Raw genomic sequence first — 20,000 nt, 5'->3', positions numbered from 1 at the left:
GTAAAGGGACGCAAGAAAAGAGACATCATGAAACAGCAAGTTCGTCTTCGTAGAAAACAGATGAAAGACTTTGGAAACCGAACTTTCTGTGCTACGCCTTCGGAGCCGCAAGGTAAAAAAAAAAGTTTTCTTTTCCTTAAGTCTTGTTAGCGCGAGCAAGTCTAATTATTTGTAAGCTATATTGTACACTGTCCAGGAAGACAACTTCTCTCCCCGTGCCTTGATACTTTCGCTTGAATCATGCCTACATATTTTCCCTTCATTTCAACGAACTTTTTGTGTTTTTTTAGCTTGTCGACGCTAAACTAATGGCACAAATGGGCTGTCATTAGCTCAGGCAAAATATAAGGAAAGGAAACCATTCAAGCTATAATAAACATTCTCATGTTTCAAATGTTTTTGCACTAGCTTTTTTAGGGAAAGCCAGTATCTAGTTTACTTACTGTACATTCCTCTCGGCTTTTAGCGGACATCTCCTCTTCTACATTTGCTAAAACTGAAGAAACTCTCGTCAAGGAAGACGGAAGCGTTTTGGATGAAACCAGGGAAAATTTTCCCAAAACTAGCGGGCGCAGTTTGATGCAGAGCGTGTCTAACATCATGCATTCACCGTACAGCGTCCCTCGGCGACAATCATTTAACTGCAGTCCTTATGTGTCAACTCCTTTCCAAACCGTGTGGACCACTTGTGATGGCCGAATTTTTCATTACAACAACTGGCCGGAACAAGGTCTGTCGCCGTATTCTGTGGAGCCGCAGGCCAGCCAAGTGTTTTCGGTATCAGATAACAGCGCTTTTGTCAAGTACTGCAATCTACCTTCAAGAATGGCAGACCATAGTATGATTTCGTTTAAGTATGGCCGTCCTTCGTCTGATGAAGCTGCTGCCGTTTTGGCATCTTTTGGAAATTCAGAGCATGGCATAAGAAATCGGTGAACCGAAAAGTGATATTACATTGATTTTTTGTCCAAGGCGGGGCCAGCGAGCTTTTGCATCGAAAGTGTTTATATTCTTGTTCTCATCGATAGCTTAGTTTGGATATTTTGTTGACATAATTGAAGTCGTTCTAGTCTTGAGAATAAATTTAAAGTGGTGTAATTTTCTTAAGATATCGATTTCAAATGGCGTATCCATGAGCGCATTTTGAGGAGTATATTTCCTAGGTTGAAATAAAATCGTTCAACGTCGTGAAAAGGGCTTGACCAGTTACTGTAGCCCAAAGGAATTGTTGGTTTCCGCTGTTAGAAAAAATAAGAATGAAAGAAAAAGTGCTGTTTCTGATTACGGTTGAGACTGATTTTGTAGTAATTTTACATATTTAAAAAATTGTGTCAATTACTAGCATACATAAATGTTTATGTATCTGGAATGTTTTCATTTCTCTCCAGTGATAAAATCGTCCAATATTGTTTTCGTAGGGAGTCAATTTATGCGTTTGGCCAGAAAATAATTTTAAAAAACGTTCTTCTATGGGTTTAATAAAAATTAATAATGATTTGTCAGTGTGGCGAATTCCGTGGACTGCCTGTCGCTTTTATTAATCGATGTAGACGTAAGTCTGATGTCGGGGCAAAAAACACCTACTCAGTGCCTGGACATTTTTGGAGACAGAAATTTTATATGTTTTGGAGTAGTTGGAGAAAAATTTAATATACTGAGAAAGTAACTTCAAAGACAGAATAAATTTCATAGTCAGGGAACACGAATAGTTAGAAGCCGAAAATGTAGAAAACATGAAAAATGTTGCAATTAGCAGATCTTGATAAAGGAAAATCTGGAGATCCATGGAAAAAAAAAATGGAGATAAAAAGTTGTGAGATTCTATTTTTTCCCGATAAAGATACAATTAACTTGAATTTCCTTCTTTCTTTGTACTCCCTGTTGTAAGAAGATGCACCTTTCTTTGACGATTCTAATAGGTTTTTACAAGGACGAAATTCTTCCTGATATTAAAGCCAACTTCATGGTCAAAATGTTAAACAAGGTTCCATCGAGGCTTTTAAAAACAGGAACAAAGAAAAGGAATTCAACAGAATTCAACTCTCCCGTTGAACTACTTTTGAATGTTTTCGCCCTTTTCATCCGATTTTTGTCCTATTATGATTAAACCTCGCAAAGATTACTTGAAAACTCGGCATGGTCTCAATGTCTGGTTCTCATGCAACTTTTAGTTCAAGTTCAAGTTCAAGTTCAAGTTCGAGTTTATTAACTTCTTATTTTTCTATTACAATGGTAATAGCAAATCAGTGCTAATCTAGGCGGGTAGTGTTTTATCCAAATATGTACAAAGAAGTCTTCTTTCTTAAAAAAAAAAACGTTAAACTCAAGAACAAATCACACAGCACAGTAGTGTTTCTTTTTGGGGGGGAGGGGGGGGGGGGCTGAATTAACCGGTAAGCTTAAAAAGTGGCAAAATATCCAAAAACACGTTTCGTAGTGACAAGATGTCGCCCCATTTCTCTCATATCTCGTTGGTAATTGGTGTCACGATTTTACCCCAACAGAGGAAGGTTAAGTTGGGCTATTTATTCAATTTTTTGTAGGGGAGCGGGAAATTTCCTTTACATATGCTTTATTTATGCGCCGATCAACTCGAAACTTCAGCATCCCCTCCCCGCCCGGGCATTTGGACTTTTGAAGATTGGATCGTTCAAATTCCCGCCCCCTTGGGCCAAAATGGTGTTCAAATGCCCTACCCTATAGCTATCGTCGGATTTGTCTGTCATACCCCACTGAAGAACAATCGTCGTCGGCTTCTGCCGTCTTTAATAAAGACCTTTTGAAGACCTTTTTTGTAAGCCAATCGCTCACAAGTTTTACATCTCTTCCTTTGAACTCTTCCATGTTGTCCAAACACGTGATCTATAGCTGTTAGTGACTTCGGCGTCCCCCCAAAAAAACCATTTGAAACCTGACACTTCCGGTTCAAATTTCCCCACCCCACGCAGGTAAAGGTCAAATTCCCCACTCCCCGGGCACAGAAGATAGCCAGATGCCCGCAGTTTGCCCCGGGGGGGGGGGGGGATGTTGAAGTTTCGATTTGATCGGCGCATTACAGCTACGAGAGTCGAAGAGCGGTGCATGTATATTGTATAACATTTTTATTTTGTTTTGTTCTAAAACTTATCCAAGCGAAATGCTTGCAGAAAAACGCCAAAAACAAAATAACGATGCAAGGCTTGTTTTTTTTTTTACCAATATTTTGTCCGGCATGGCCTGACTTCTTCAGGAAGTTAAGGACGGTGCCCCGGTGTGTGATTATGCAGGAAATGTAGATCTTAACAAGTGTTACTGAAATCCAAAAAGAAAATTGGGGGTAACCACGCATTTTTCAAACATAATTCATGAATAATATTTATAAAAAGCTTTAAAATACAAAGCAATGTATGGCATTCTTTCTCAGATTGAAGCTTAATTATCTCTGAAAAATGCATGATTACCCCCAATTTTCTTTTTGGATACCAAGAGTACTTACTAAGATCTACTTTCTCCGGATAGTTTTAAACCGCGCAAAAATATCCCTGTATTAGTAAGCATCACTGATAGGAAATCGGAGTATCTCGAGATGCGCAGAACGTATGCGCATTAACAATAGTAGGCACCGTCCTTAAATGAAGAAATTAGGCCGTGCCTAACGAGATATTGGTGAAACAAAAAAGAAATATATCTATATTCTCACAGCCGTGCGGCTAGCCCAGCTTGCAAATTATTTGCTTGGTAGATTTCCCAAAATCAGGCACTTCTACTTTGTTCAGATGGCCCTTGCATAAAAAAAACCAAACTAAGCTCTTATCGGCAGAGGATTCCTGAACAAGTTCTTGCTAGTAGGTAGTATAGAAAACAGGGGTAGAGAAACTAGCGCATTATTCTTGTTTTTAAAATATTATTCCTATTAATAAACGTAAGGTAGCGTAATAGTTTCCTAAAAACGCATATGCGACTCTGAGGGCTTGAGGTGTTCCTAGGCAACCTTATAATTTAGTATTCCCCCCTTTATATTACAGATAAAGTTCTCACTTTTCCGAGGTCTCAAATTGCTAGGAGTCAAATGAAAATAATTTTCGTCTGTGTTGTTAGAATTGGTCACCACAGCTTTTAGTATATGGAGACATGGGTCGAGTTGGGGGAGCGCCCAGTCTTAAACGGCTCATTCAAGAGGCCAGGTCCGGTCATAATACTGCCGTGTTGCATGTGGGGGACTTCGCCTACGACTTCCATACTTCAGGGGGACTGGTAGGTAAATAGGAATCTGGCGCAATTTTAACATGATTGTAATGGTAGATCATTGAAAACACTGCTTGTCCTTTAATTAATTGAAGATATAACAACGTGAAACGAAACTGTGGATTTTATTTTGGAATTGTGGAAAGACTACTCAGTTTGAACAAAGGCGGTCATTGGTGAAATTTAGACGGATATTTTTGCAGCAAGCGAAAGCGGAAACCGATTGGCGGGAAAAAAAGGAGCGCGCGAGTACGTCCGGGACATTTGACACAGATTTAAGCAATAGAGGACGTTTTCCGTGTTTCCATAGCCTCATCAAAACACGAGGGGGAGCTGGGAGAATTCAAGACGGTTATGCAAACCCGAGACGCTGTCAAGGGTTTGCATAACTGTCTCGAATTCTCCTAACTCTACCCAATGAGAGTGCGCGTACTATCCTAATTATTTTATAAAATGCTACAGTTACCTTTTATAATCAAATTGGAAGTAAGGTCGTACATGTGTGTTATTCGCTTGCCGGAAAGTCTGTATTAGGAAAAAAATGGGCCCAAGGTCTTGAGTACAGGACTCAAGACAGAGGGCACAGTTTTTCTAATACGGAGCGACCAATGGCGGTAAATGTTTTTACTTTTTCACGAGTCATTCAGCTTAATTCCCTTTTTTGATAGACTGTTAGCATAATTTCCTGTTGAATTCTGTCTTTCGACTCATTTTAAAGTAAACAATACACGAAGTACAACCTCAAACAATAAGATTAAATTGGTAATACTTAAAAACAGAAAGATATAAACAGGGGGTACCCAACAGAAGACTGTTCGGATAGGATGTTGTTTACAAATTTCGACCGTATTCTCAGGAAATGCAAGGCCTACAGCAATGTTTGAAAGAAATTCATCCTATGCCTCCAAGAAAAAAAAAATTTTTCAGCTACAAAAAGGTCTTTGGTACCCTGCGAGCAGTTGGTTTCTCTTACGCTTCCCGAGAGAGAAACCACTGCAAGCAACCCGTTTGATTTTCCATCGAGCATGTGCAAAGTACGTCACACCTCACGTCATGTATTTGGCATCACTTCGTCTTATTTGGCGGGAAATCGCTACACAGTAGGCTCGCCCAAACGCAGCAGTTACGTAGCTGAACGCACGCGCAAGCTCCAAAACAAGTTTACTAACTCGTTTACCGGTTCAAATTTCAATTATTCGTCCTTGGCGCTGGACGGCGGCTCACTCAAAGAAAATAACGGCTGCTCGCAGTGGTTTCTCTCTCGGGAATTCGAAGCATAGGAGAAACCAACTGCTCGCAGGGTAGGTCTTTGGACACTGGACAAAAGAAAGGAGTTGGCAAGTGTATGCCCTCACAAAAAAATCATGCTCAACTGAAGACTATAGAGTATCTTGGACACTTAGCTTAAGGAAATTGCGTGCGCTTGTGTAACATCACCAGCGTTTCAAAAATTAACAGCAACTCGCTTAAGTTGCCAGACGACTGTGGTCTGGTTGAAACCATACGAAAAAAACTGTTGAAAAAAGTTACCAGTCTGTTCACATCGGCAACGGGTAGATCTCTCTGTGGGCAAAGGTGCTCAATTTGTAGATCTTTACACCTGTATCGTGGTGGTCAAATCCCGTTCGTACCTGAATTTTAAAGGCTTTTCTTCCATTACTGGTCAAATGACGTACGTTACTTCGACGATCGAAAATCTTGTTCTTTCCAAAGTACTGTTAAACAAGCTTTTTATATGTATGTTGCTTTCTTTCCATAAAGAACGGTGATGCCTTCATGAACAGGATTCAAGACATGGCTGCCAGGATACCTTACATGACATGTGTTGGAAATCACGGTACGATTGTGCCAAAATGGCATCCGTTTCTAACATATAACCATCATCAAGACCGAGTGCGAGGACCGCACTTTAAGTTACTGCCAGCGTTTTTCCCCACTTCACTTAATTTGACGGAAATCCATAAGGAGCTGTAATTTACAGTACGGTCTTAGAAAACTACTTGTAGGCGATTATGCTATTTGTTATATCTTTTGGTTATCATGTCGCGCCAAAAAGGACATCTATAAGACAAGTAGGCCCTTCTGTAGAGCAACAATAAAAGCAAGGCGACACACGCTAACATCAACCCGGGGTGGCCAACACGTCACGCGTGCGCACAACCATTGCACCTGGTCAATTAGCAGCCATGGACAGCTGTTTCGACCTTTTGGGCCTCATCAGCATGGCCTAGCTAACACCCGCTTGGTATGTTAGCTACGTCATGCCTGATGAGGCCCAGCAAGGCTGAAACAGCTGTCCGTGGCTGCTAATTGACCGGATGAAATGGTTGTGCGCATGGGTGATGTGTTGGCCACACCGTTGGTGTTAGTGTATGTCACCTTGCTTTTATTGTTCTTTCTGTAGAATAAGGTCGCTGATTATACGTGCGCTTTCTATTTGAGACATATATACGATAATAAATAGATGGTTTTCAACTGCGTCACAGCAGCCATGTTGGTGTACAGAACAATAGAGGAAAAAGACCTTTTGGGGATTTGACTCTATTATACGGCAAAACATGGCCGTGTTTTCACGTGATTGAAAACCATCTATAGAGTTAGTCAAGCCTAGTGCACTAGTCAATTGAAACCAGACCCCCTAGACTAGAAGATTTTGCTAAGTTCATATTAAAATTGATTGTTTTGCATCGCTGACAAACGCGATAGCTAACAAGGTTTTTCATCACAATTGCAATTGCTAGTAGAATCGTTTTGTATACCTTGCAGCGCGCGAAATCAGGGAAAGCAGCAAGGAGGGAACGGAAAGAAATGTTACCCAAAAAAACCCTTTGCTGTTTTACCCAGTTAAGGTCAAGTGATAAGTGACTCGCCTTAGCCGAATTCGTGCATTTGTAAATACTTGTATGATAATCACTTATGTTGTTTATATTTTCCGTACCAAACATCATTCCCCTTGCAAGTTGTTACGTGCATTTACTGGCCAAACATTGTACCTTTATTACGTAGTGATTTCTCAAACAATTTTCTCTCCTGAATTGTTTAAATATAATATCAGAGGCACTGAACAATTTGTTTCGGTAGAAAGTCTGAAGAGTTTTTCGATGCTTGGACCCAGTCGCACTCTGTCAAGGCTAGCGTTACAAGCCCCGCGAATAATCCCCGCTAATTTTAACAAACCCGTTACTTTCCCCGTCCCCCCGGAGAAATGCGCAGGTACAAAAGCGTAATACAACGGCCATCTCCCCGATACTCCCCCGCTATTTCGAGGGTGTGGGAGGGGGGATGGTTGGGCGTGGTTTCAATAAGCGGAGCTCCCCTTTTGGATAACCCCAGAAAGCAATAACAAAAATTTCTCGCATGGATTGATTTCAAGTAAAGTTATGATCCTTGCAGTTATGAACGCAATTTTAGCAATTGCGTAGAGAAGCTTGAAAAATTCAGGACTTCAACGGGGTTTGACCCGTAACCTCGCGATACCGGTGCGACGCTCTAACCAACTGAGCTGTGAAGCAACTGACATTGGGAGCTGGTCATTTGTGGATTCAAGTTTTCCCGTGATGAATGAATCAGTGAACGAAATGATATATGAGATGAATCATATATTAAATCATAACTTCACTTCCGCAATTCAATATGTGATTCATTTCATATATCATTTCGCTCATGGATACATTTCCCAAAAAATCTTACCCATGGTGCTTCGCTGGCTCGCTTCGCGCACCTGAGCTCCGCTAATATATCTGGATTTATGTAAGCCAAACGTAGCTAATATCTTTTAGCATTTCTACCGATCGTACTAAAAAGTGCGAGGCTACCACACCTCGAAAAGGGATTGAAACCGACGACCTCTCGCTTAGAAACTGGGATCACAAGGGTAGGGGGGGGGGGGGGGGGGGAGGTAAATGTAAGCGGGGTCCTTAGATTCTTCACTACAAGTCCGGTTGCTAAGAATGAATTCACTTCGCAGATTGACAGCGTGTCGTTCCGCCTGTCGAATGACAACCTAAATGGCGGGAATATGAAATGCCTGACCGATAAAATCTTATTTAAAGAGATTTAAACTAACTTTGTTCCTATTCTTGTTTAGAAAAGCATGCTAAAACCTATGCGTAGTTTAAAAGCGTTATCAGCTTCGTTTGCGCTGTAGCAAGTTTAGAAACACTCTGCTTTAATACTACGAAAAACATGCTGTGTTTAGGAAAAGCGGATGGTAAGAGGGAACAGATCCAGCCAATAGGAAGAGCGGCATGCAAACGTAACGCCAAAACAAAACAAAAGCAAACATGCTCTGATAACCACTGTTCCTTGCCGTCAATTAGCTACTGAATTTCGAAGAGCGCAGCTCAGCGAGATATTTTTCTTTTATTAATTTTGCCGAATGCATAAATAAGACGCTTCTGACGGCCCCTATACGGTCCTTGTATAAGATCTCGGAGTACGGAACCACAACCAGAATTTTGCTGAGGGAGAAAAGCCGGAGTACTCCGGCGGAAAAATTCCTCGGGTCATGTTGAGATCGACTGAAACTCAGCCCGCGGTTGATCACTTCGCCAGCCCTCACTCAGTTGACCACGCCACCTTCCATATCTAAGAAAGTGGAACTTTATATACTAATGACTAATTCTATATGCTGTGTACTTCGTTAGTTTTGTAAGTTGGTATTACCATCTCGAGAGTGATACCAAACAGATGGTGAATAAAATTTTGTCTGCTTTTCGTTTTCAGAAATTCCTTTTAACTTCAGTCATTATCGCTACAGATTTTCCATGCCGCAACTTGAGTGGCCAAGTTCAGTTAGCCGAATGTGGTACAGCTTCGACATCTCTAGAGCCCACTTCATCGCGTAAGATATAAACAACAACTTTTACTTTGCGTTTTATTAACACGCGGAGCCGGAAGTCAAATTCCAGTCAACGATTTCGTTTTTCACTGTCGTCTGTCACTGCTTGTAATGGAACGGGTTGATGGGTCATTTCCTGCGCTGTGATTGCTTGATTTCGATGCATTTTGTCGGTTTCTGTTTCTAACGGTCTGCTAACTGTCGCGGCAGAATTAAAATTGAAATACGAGGGACTTGAGGGCTGACAAGAACGAAAAAATTGGCTAGGATTTAACTCTCATAGTTTGCATGTTTCTGTGTTATGGTGACGCGTTTTAAGCAGCGGTCAGTGGTAGACTTTGACGTCAAAGGGAGTTTATAGACCTCTTTCATAATGGCGACCAAATAAAATGTTCTTCTGTTTTAATGCTAATATACCTTTCTAGCCTCGCTACGACGAGCAAATTTCAAAAGAATTTTTGTTTCAAAATGAGGGCAGTAGGTCTAATTAACGTAAAGACAAAAGAACGTAAAAGTGGTCCATGATACTACGACTACCTTTGCTATGTCATTGTTAGTGGCTTCTCGCAACTATTTTTTCAAGGTCGTTAGGGTTAGCGTTAAGGCGCCCGCAAACATTGTTTCCGGAAATGTTTCCTCGGCGCGCAAATGAGGAAACAGTTGCTGAGGAAGCGTTTTGTTTCCCGGGAAGCAAATGTTTCCTGAGGCCGCAAACGGGGAAACATTTGTGTCCGCAATATTGTTTTCTCGTTTGCGGGCGCCTTTAGGGTTAGTGTTCTTGTGAATTTTTATATTTTATATACCTTATTTCTCAATCATATTAAAGTCGTAAGTCATTTCACAGGAACACATGAGCCCAACCAATTGACCTTCTCTCAAATGTGTGACTGCATAGCTCAGTTGGTGCAGCATTGCACCGGCATCACAGAGGTCATAGCCTGCATGACAGGCGCTTTATGAGCCAAGTGGGGCGAACGCGATATTTCGCGCGGAGCGCGACACGAGCGCGAAGCGCGAGACGAGGGAATTTTTCTCTCCCCCTCGTCTCGCGCTTCGCGCTCGTGTCGCGCTCCGCGCAAAATATCGCATTCTCCCCGCTTGGCTCATAAAGCGCCTGTCATGCAGGCTACAGAGGTCATGGGTTCGAATCCCGTTGAATTGCCCTAAACTTTTCAGAGACAATAAATTATTGCTGAAACTGCCCTGCTAAGTGCGAGGATCACTTCTCTCAATTTCAACAAAACTTTGAACTGTGTATTTCACTCTCGTGTAAGCTGAAATTTGCAATGAAATTTGTTAGAAATGTATTATATTGTATTAAAAGTGTTCTCAATGTCGTCAACGTTTTCTAAAGCAGCCCACTGTCTCATCGCCAATACCACAAGGCGTAACATTTCGTGTGCGCGTCAGTTGCGCCGCCAGTCTTGTTCCGGGTTTCGTGTATGGGCTATAAGTATCACCCAGCTAGTGCACTAATGCAAATCCTGTATTTTAATTGGCTACGCTTCTAAAGGACTACTAGTAATAGTCCTCGAGTAGCGAAAAGCGTGACGCTTTCGCTTCGCCTCGTGGGCTACTGACCTGTGACGCTTTCGCTTCGCCTCGTGGGCTATTGACCCGTAGCCCTGACGGGCTACGGGTCTAATTGTTAACTAGCCGAGGTATCCCGAGTCGCATTCCACTAAGCGGATTTCGGGACGAGTTAGACAGTTCCCATACAAAAGAGTAAAGGCAACCGAGTGTCTGTCTCACTGAATGCTCCTCTTCTCATTTTAGATATTCCACCGAGGTGTATTTCACCCAAGGTCCTGTGGAGGAGCAGCTGCATTGGCTGACAAACGATCTAAAGGAAGCAAACAAACCTGAGAATAGAGCTAAGAGGCCTTGGATCATAGCCTTCGGTCACAGGCCAATGTATTGCTCCAATATTGATTCGGATGACTGCACCACGCTGCATTCTATAGTGAGACGAAGGTGAGTGCTGGGATGGACATGGGAAATATCCGACAGCGGTTGATAAAAAAGGAAACTTTTTACGTTTTTTGTTAAAACGATATTGGGTTCTCTATGTAGTTAATAATATAACATGGCTAACCAACGTATATATTCCGGTTTTCTTGATGCTATGAATTCTCTGGAATAGTGCTCGTTGAATAACTTTGTCAACTTTACCTTTCCTAGTCTGGAAGCGCTGTTTTTCCAGTACGGAGTGGATATCATTATTCAAGCTCATGAACACTCGTATGAACGCCTCTGGCCAGTATTTAATAACACAGTGACTGCTCATGACTACAGGAATCCCAAGGCACCAGTCCACTTGATATCTGGCGCGGCCGGCTGCAACGAGGCTTTGGGAATATGCGTCAACCCCATGCTTGGACCCAGAGGTACGGATTGCTACCATTAAAGGCCCATATTCGTCCAAAAGTGATTGCGTACCGTGATTAAATTTCATCTAACACGAAATTACCAAAATAGCTGACATGTTGTTTGCCGCGTGATTCATCTGAATGCATTCAACTACTCAGATCGCGCATTTGGACAAGCCGTCATTTGAAACAAAAACAAACGACCGCAATGACTTTTGGGCGAATGTGACCCTTTGAAATAATGGCCCGGAAGAATTTATCAGCCTACGAGGTAGTGGCATTGGCTAGAAGTGCAGGTCGGTAGTTATGTTGACGCTAATTCAGTTGAAAACAAAAGGGAACATTGTAGTTACTGGTAACATCACAAGTTCGTTCACACAAAAAGCTCTAAGGGGTTCTTCCACTTAAAAGTAGAGTTGTCTTATCTCTCACTCGTAGCGAGACGTGATCGATATTTCATCCCAAGATTTTCTAAATGGGGAGTTCATTTTCGGAGCATTTCACATCACGTTTCGTTCATTTTCAGCCTTTTTCTGTTTCATGTCTCCTAAATTTCCGGTTGAATATACCCATCTCCATGAAACGTGGCGTTTCCGTATGGTGCGATTTTTCTAATTCATTACTGAATTGTAGCTCTTTATTGAGATAATTTTGGAGCAAACTTAAGTATACGAAATTTCCAATTATTTGTTGGCTTCTTAATTAAAAACACATACGTTTGACTCACTATGTAGTAACTTCAGGATTTTAAAGAATATTAGCGAATAAGCTGTTCTAGCTTGAGGCAGCGTCCTCGGGGCTTACTATATGGGTTTAGTATGATTTGCAAACTGAGAGCGCAGCCATTACAACCGGTCTGTCTTGCATGACTTAGGAAATGTAGGAATGCAAAAGCATGCATGTTCAACAGTGCTTAGCAAAGTCTGTTTTTTTTATCATTTTATTGATCATGATATTGGATCATGATAAAACCACAAGTTTTGAGAGCACTGATTCATCAATCCCGCAAAATGTTTGGCGCCTGGTTTGGCAACCGCAATAAACAGCGATGAAAACATATCTCTGTCAAGTTTCCGGTATTTATCTTCGATCACTTGGAATAAGCATTTGTTTGTTTGGTTGTGTTTTCGGTCCCTAAAGTTTTGAGTCAAAGTTTAACACTTCCGGGTTATTACGACGATTGGAAGCTGAGTGAACCTCATCCCAATTTCAATTTAGCGTCGGTATTTGATAATCATTCTAAAAATTAAAACAAAACTTTTCAAATCATAGACAATAAGAAAAAGGAAAACGGAAAGTAATGTTTGAGGTAACTGTACGTAGCGACGGACGCAGGCAACTCCAGTTAGCAATAGAAATTTCAGAAATAAGTATTTTGGTTCGATTAACTATACGGAGGCAGTGTGGCCCAGTGGTTAGGGCGCTTGCCTTGATATCTGAAGATCCCGGGTTCAAGACCCGCCCTGACCACTCGTTGAATTTGATCCTGGTAGTCCCTGGTTCAACTTCCCCGCTGCACTTGTAAATAGCCAACTGGTTTGCCTCCGGCCAGTTGGGATTCTTAACAGTTGTTGATGTTCTGTTCTGTCATTTCCTTGAGTTTCAATGGCCCTGAAAAGCCCCTATGGGGAGCGGTCAATTAAGTATGTATGTAAATTAGATCCATTTGAGTTTCCAGAAATGCGGCCTTGTGAAACTACTGAAGTCTGCATTTAGGCACTTTAAAGGCGACATAATTGTTAGTTAAATAAGAAACGGGAAAAACGCTTAACAGTTTGCGCCATGTCGTGATTTCTACCCTAGGTCCTTGGTCCGCGTTCCGCGAGTGGTTCCCAGGCAACGCGGGGTTCGGTAAACTGCGGATTGTGAATTCGACCCATGTCTACTGGGAACAAATCAAGGCTTGGGATGGTTCTGTAACAGACAGCATATGGATCGTACAGCAACATCACGGACCATTCAAGCCTCTAAATGTGCCGTTCTAGAAGATTAGTTTGCATATAGATTGGACGGTATGATAACAGAATTAGGGAATTTAAGATCTACTTGGCTCTATCACAAGTCTTTCGCGATTATTCAGTCTCGTTCACGTCCTACAATGTGGGCGAAGTATTCTAAAAATAAATTGGTACGAGCGGTTTCAAAGTCAAAAACCCATTGATCCCTGAGAGTGACACCTAACAGATTTTACTGTCTAACGCCAGACGATTTTACTCGTCAATGGCGGGTGTCCGGGGGCGGTGGAGGTGTGAATGAATTAATGCGTTGCTATCACCATATGTAATGCGCGTGCGGCCCTAGCAATGTTAGAAGAGCTGTGCAAACGGATCTAACATTGTTTCGCTACATCCAACAATGTTGGGGAGTTGTTGGCCAATAAGGTTGCAATTTTGGGACAATGTTGGCTAACAATGTTACAATGTTGGAACAATGTTGGTAAATAATGTTGCATTGTTGGAACAATGTTTGCCAATAATGTTGCGTTCGTTTGCACGGAGCTTTAGAACCAAATTGCACAACCAAAACAGAACAACCAATCAGAACACTAGACGATGATTAAGGGAGGAAAATGCATAGGAGACATTCTCTAGACAATCACCAAGTTAGGTGATGCAAGACTGGCGTATCCGCGAAGCGTCTTTCTATGTCAGCTGCAATTAAGACTGCTCGAAGCTAGGGCAAACCCAAAGCATTAGGATGACAACTTTAAAGAACCATTAATCAGTTTTTTCATAGCAACTGGCGAGCCGGGGAGGGCGTTGTCACAACGAGGTTTAACACAGGGAACACGTACAAATCTGTCTCAAGCTACTGAAGATAGATAAGAGTATTAATTTAACTCTTTTCATACGATAACATTAATTACGAGAGTAGGTCAGTTACGACGTATAAATAGTAAATAAATATTTAGGCAATGAAATTATAGCGTTCTTCCTAGCTATTGCTCTTTTCCGGCTGACTTGTCCATTGCGCAAGTTGAAACCGTGGCGAGGGAACCTGGCCCCAGTCACATTTCAAACAATGGATAACGCTATCCACCGTATTAATCACTATCCAGCGGATAAACACTAGCAAAACTAATTGAGTTATCCAGTGAATAGTGATTTATCCGGCGGATAGCGCTATCCATCGTTTGAACAACTGGCGCCTGGGGTTTAGGGAATGAATCATTGAGGAGCTCGGCCGGTTGAGCGGGCATTCGAAACCAGTTTCTCTTGCCTTTGGCGTAGTGTGAGTAAGCCATGCAGAGTTTAATACACCAAATGCACCAAGGAGTATTACAAAGCAACATGATCTCTTCTCTAAATTAACGATTATCGTTAATTCTTAAATTGCATTCAATTTACTGTTATCGTTAATTTAGGACACTGTGTTCCAGGACTTGTGGTAGCAGAGAAAATAAGGAAATAAAAAAAAAATCATATCCGTGGATTGGATTCGAACGTGGAGCTTCTACTCCATAGGAAGCGTTTTTTTCCGCTCCACCACTGAAGATCAATACAACGCGTTTTCAAAAAACATTTTTTTAAGTCTGCCATAGAATATCGCTGCTGAAAAAATATTAGGACTAGGCTAGATTAATAATTTAAGCCTAAGCTTGGATTTAAAATGTTTAACTTTGTCGTGAAGTTTGGAAAGCGACCTTTGCAGTTTGTAGTATTGTTTGTTGTCGTTTGATAACACAGCTTTATCAAATAGTGTTTAAAATATTTTTCCTGAGCAGCTAGCGGTGCGGTGGTCAAGTGGTTAGGTGACGGGTTATTAATGAAAATTCCCAGGTTCGAGTCCTGCTTCCATAAGCTTCCATACACTTGGGTTGTCTTTTAAAAAAATATATGACCATTTCCCATAATCCATATCAAGCTTTCCGTCTTCTAAATTAACGATAATAGCAAATTCAGAGCAAATGAAGAATTAACGATAATCGTTAATCCAAGGTAAAGAATGGGTTGTACAAGGTTGCCATAAGACAATCTTGTTCCCAGGACCTCTCCCTTGGCATCTGAACTGGGGCCAGAGGTCCTGGGAACGAGGTTGGCCGTAAGAAGAAGTGTGTGTCTGTGTGTGTGCATTGGGGAAGAGGTGGGTGACCTGTCTTAAAACATCTCTGAGGGATCTTGTGAATGTTCAAGCCTTTTCATGATTCGCAGCAAAAACGAAACGTTTCTTGTAGAACGAGACTTGTTTCATACCTTCAATGATCATCTTTAATAACGGCGATACAGCAATAGAACGAACACTAATTAGCAGCACGCAAAATCAACCCGCTACAGTTACTGTTACAGCATAAGTGATAAATCGAAGGAATTTTTGTTAATAATCAGCGCTTAAAAATGCCTTTCTTTGAGATGAAAGAAAGAACTGCAGTTTCTAAATCGACATATATATAGAAGAAAACGACAATAGCCACACGACAATACGTTTTCAAATATTGGCTGGAAAAGTGTGAAATTTGCTTAACTTTGTAAACTTTCTACCTATCAAGACTATACGAGAAACGTATATCCACTGAGATTTAACCAGGTAAATTTTCCACACGGTTATGTAAAACTGGTTATTTGAAAGTACAATTTATTGCCAGACGAAACTTAGTTGACTTGAGGTTGTCAAAAAAACATTGAAAAGCTCAGGTGTTATTTGCTTTAATTCCGACTTGTCTACGACAACGGAAACTGATCTATTGAAAAAAGTAATAATTTCTTGTTGAGGCCTTGCATTCAGCAACTCCAAATAAACCTTTAATGCCCTTATTAACTTGCGCAAAGTTACTTTCCACCTGGACCACGCCTCGTTCGTAGTTTTTCCTTTTTAACGCATAGTTTGTTTGTCCTCACGACGGAAAACTATGGAGGCTGTTTGATTAAGGGTAAAAGAAAACGAACTTTAATAACCTTTTGAGCAACGTGTGTTTGCTTTAGTTGAATCCAGGGCTTATTACAGTTGGCATTTGTTAAAACTGTCAAAACACACCGTAGGTAATTTATTTGCAAGCAAAGCTATTCTGGAAATTTTATTCTGTGCAAAATTGGGATAACAGCCATTGTTTGATAGCATTCGATTCAAAAGAACTTTTTCTCAGTAAATGTACTGGCGGTTCTGTGAGGTATTAGCTAGAGCTTATTGTTCTCAGATATAGCGAGAGCTCAGTGATGAATCGAGGCGAACGAAACGTGCATACATGCTGCTGAATGAATATGTTTATCAGATTTCGCAAGTCCCGTGTCATCAAGAGATCATTTTGTTTTATCAATTTTCTTACTTCGTTGATTAGAAATGACTTGTTTAATATCCTGAAAGGAAATGTTAGATGTTATCTTCGTGGTGGGGTGTAGTAATAACTTATTCATAAAGAAACTCACGTTGGTGCGAGAAACCTTATCCCGCAATAGGAAACGGTACACCACGTTCATTTATACGATGTGCCGTGTTAATGAGGCGTTTGAACGTGTCACAGATAGCGACTTGCAAAAGATTGAACTTGGGTCTAATGTTTACATTAACATCTAATCAAACAATCGCACATCCAGGTAATTAAAGGGAAGTGTAGCTTTACGGGATGAGCCAAGGACCGTTTTGAGAACCATAAACCAATTATAAGTTTATGGGAGTAGTACTTCTCTTATTAGGTGTTTGTGTTTCTTTTAGCATAGAAAGAAAACACAATTTGAGGGCTTCTTGTTTCCTTCATCACAAAGCAAAACTTTTCTTAGATCTGCGGTAGGTCTTGTACCTACTTCGCTTTGTCTTCGGGATTTAATATTGAGAAAGGCAAAGATAATATTTTTTGCAAAGAATGGTTTTCATTCTGTCCAACACGCGCGCGTTTTCTTTTGATAAGAGCTTCGTTTTGTGCTCAATAAGAAGTGAGTGAAGGGCTTTATTTTTTTCAATAAAGAAATGTAATTCGAGGGTCTATAAAGTTATCTGGGAGATATCATTATCGCGGGGATTTTCAGCGTGCTTGTTGGGGAAACCTTTCAAAGGTGGCGTGTGCTCTCCACATGGCTAATAAAAATAACAATCACTTGCGGCATGGCGTCAATACAATACCCTGTCTTCACATGTTGTAGAGCATTGTTTACGCTTTTCTTTTGCGGTAAGCTGTCTTTGTTGCTATTTCTTTATCGTCTTGGCACTTTTGTTGCCTCTTTCTGTGGCTTCGAGCGCGAAAAAAGTGTTTCTCGGTGAAGACACTAATCTTATCAACGCGCTTCCAAAACAAAGTGCACGCTCATGTTTCGATTTTCTTCGTTTGTGAGCAAAATGATGTTGATCTTAGTTCGGTTTAAAGGCATCAGCTCTCAGAAATCCAGTATTGAATTTTTTCTTCTCTCGCCTTAGCAGACAAGGAAAATCATATATTCTACCTTGAATGTGAGATTGGGCGGAGGGTAATATTACAGCACGTTTTATCCTTGTCTGTGTAAAACGAAAGAGTTGCACCAAGTTTAGTGTACAGAATCATGCATGAAAATTCCGTTGAAACATCACAGTTTATTCAGTTTTAGCGGATAAACTATTTTTGCCAAATTGATTTTTATTTTTAGCGCTAAACGAACCCTTTTCTTAATTTGAAAACCTCCAACACGAATTGTTGCGACAAAGAAGGCTTTATGTAAAAACAACAGTTTTCCTTTCAAAACAAGGTACCTATTGTTCAATAAGGAAAAGGGACCTTTTGTTTTTCTTGAGAAAGGATTTCAATACCGAGTTATTGAGACTTTTCTTAGTGTTAAAAGGGTGTTTTCGAGCCGGAAAAGGTGATGTCCAATTCAGGAAGTCCATTCTAAATCTTACGCACCACAGCAGAATGAAATCCTGTGTTAATTCCTTTTAATTTGGGACAAGTCAACGTTAAGTTTATTTGTAACTTTTTGCATTCATTTGATTCACTCGAAAAAAAACATAAATGTTTGAAATGGTGAAATGTACTTTTGTTTATGGCATTATGGCATTCATTTTAATCAAATAAATAACTCTCCCAGATATTTTTTCCTTCAGTATTTAGGAGTAAATTCACAAGTAAACTTGAAAGTGGCGTAAGGAAGTTGTTAAATGTCCAGAAGCTCTCGGTGTTTTTCCGCGCGCTTAAAAGTTCTGCATCAACAAAAAGTTGTAACCTTGTATTTTTTCACACAGAAAACGCAAAGGACTCGATAGGCACCACGTTTTTATTATTTCTTTTATTTTACACGGATATGTATTATACATCCTGCTCTCAACTATCAGTGAATTTCTGATACGTTAAGAGTTATTTTTTACTCATTCAAAAGAAACACTTGGCAGATTGCTGCAGTTGAATTATCTAAAAGCTAATTTCCTTCTGACAGGTTTCTTGCGTAAAGTGTCACATCCTTATGCAAAAAAACCGCTGCTACTTCACAGTTAAATATATTTTATTTTCTCATAAGGAACGTACAAAACTTGAGACCAGAAATTCAAAAATACCAATTTCTACTACAGAAAAAATCTTGTTAGCATAATTAAAATGGGTGGGATGTTGAACCGGTTTAAATCTTTCTGGCTATCTGAAATGAACAGAGAAAAGACTGTTTATTCGTTCATCTTAACGAAATTAATGCATAATATTTTAACTGTGGTTTCACCTACAGTAAAAGCAAAGCTATCTACGCTTACAACGGGAAGACATTTTGGGTCAACGTCTAATAAGGATAAATTTTTTGCAGGAGTTTTTCAGTTCCGTTCAACGTTTTCGATGTACTCCGTTTAAAGTCAGGACCATTCGTCGGTAGCTATGTACAAGGATTATAAAGTCTTAACTTGACCTACTGTAAACAAAACCTCGGAGAGCTCATTAATTTATAAAGAGAATCTGCCACAGGAAAGGCAATTCAATAAATTAATTTCAATTTACTGAACCTGAGCGCATCCATGTTCTAACTACAAATCGCTCCAGTCTCTATCGTTTTCTCTTACAAGTATTTTCCGGGTTTTTACCTTCCTTCTCATCAAAGTTGGCACGCATACGAGTGCATTGCTGAAGCATAAATTGATTCTTCATGCCCTACCATGCTTTTGGCATGTGGGATCAATGTTGTAATTTACCATTTAGACGAAGAAAGCTCGCAAAACACAAACTAAACAAGTTGGGTTACTCGGAATTTAAACATGTCTAAGCATTCTTTGACCTAGCTGTTTTTACTCTCCTTTGCAAGATGAAGTTTTAGGAAACGTGGTCTCAATAAATGACAAGCCAAGCGTTTGATCCCCCGCAATCATAAATATTCAAAATAGTGGAAAAAATATAAATATTTTAGGTGCTCTTCTCGCTTGTTTCGGTTTGTGCAAAGGCCTGTAATATAAGCGATATAGGCGACAAACATTGTGTAAACACTACTATCTTATTGATCACACTAAAAAGAAAGTTCCCCCAAGATATTTAGAAAATGTTTTGTTCTTGGCTTTGACGTGGCCACTTGTTTTATCGCATTAAGTGAATTACAATCTTTGCATAACAATACCCTGAACAGAATGTTAGTTTGAGGTCCAAGAATACAGTATTGTTAGAATATATATGAGAGTGTATGCCCGAGTGTCAAATACGA

General features: G+C 40.4%; 3 protein-coding genes across 5 annotated transcripts in view; 2 read left to right on the top strand and 1 right to left on the bottom strand.

The window, feature by feature from the left end:
* Nucleotides 1-1,261, top strand: part of LOC137974291 (doublesex- and mab-3-related transcription factor 1-like) — a 1,480-nt gene extending 219 nt beyond the window's left edge. Inside the window, exons 1-2 of the mRNA XM_068821175.1 lie at nucleotides 1-112; nucleotides 467-1,261. The exon at nucleotides 1-112 is cut by the window's left edge and continues 219 nt beyond it. Coding sequence (XP_068677276.1) covers nucleotides 1-112; nucleotides 467-936 — 582 coding nt within the window. The 3' untranslated portion in view covers nucleotides 937-1,261. The remainder of the gene's footprint in view (nucleotides 113-466) is intronic.
* The window catches only part of LOC138004047 (acid phosphatase type 7-like), a 24,944-nt gene extending 7,591 nt beyond the window's left edge, over nucleotides 1-17,353 (top strand). The window contains exons 3-8 of one of the 2 annotated variants that reach the window (XM_068850478.1): nucleotides 4,078-4,233; nucleotides 5,986-6,061; nucleotides 8,950-9,067; nucleotides 10,841-11,038; nucleotides 11,246-11,451; nucleotides 13,237-17,353. In XM_068850478.1, coding sequence (XP_068706579.1) covers nucleotides 4,078-4,233; nucleotides 5,986-6,061; nucleotides 8,950-9,067; nucleotides 10,841-11,038; nucleotides 11,246-11,451; nucleotides 13,237-13,418 — 936 coding nt within the window. In that variant the 3' untranslated portion in view covers nucleotides 13,419-17,353. The remainder of the gene's footprint in view (nucleotides 1-4,077; nucleotides 4,234-5,985; nucleotides 6,062-8,949; nucleotides 9,068-10,840; nucleotides 11,039-11,245; nucleotides 11,452-13,236) is intronic. The other variant, XM_068850549.1, reaches the window with a different exon arrangement.
* A 1,233-nt stretch (nucleotides 17,354-18,586) lies between these two features.
* LOC138004179 (transcription factor SOX-14-like) overlaps nucleotides 18,587-20,000 on the bottom strand; it is a 16,726-nt gene continuing 15,312 nt past the window's right edge. For both annotated transcript variants that reach the window (XM_068850651.1, XM_068850719.1), the window contains exon 2: nucleotides 18,587-20,000. This exon is cut by the window's right edge and continues 1,673 nt beyond it. The gene's annotated coding sequence lies outside the window, so the exon portion shown is untranslated.

The sequence above is a fragment of the Montipora foliosa genome, chromosome 1, assembly GCF_036669935.1.
Source record: "Montipora foliosa isolate CH-2021 chromosome 1, ASM3666993v2, whole genome shotgun sequence".
Classification (NCBI taxonomy): Eukaryota; Metazoa; Cnidaria; class Anthozoa; order Scleractinia; family Acroporidae; genus Montipora; species Montipora foliosa.
This window is presented reverse-complemented; position numbering and strand designations above follow the sequence as displayed.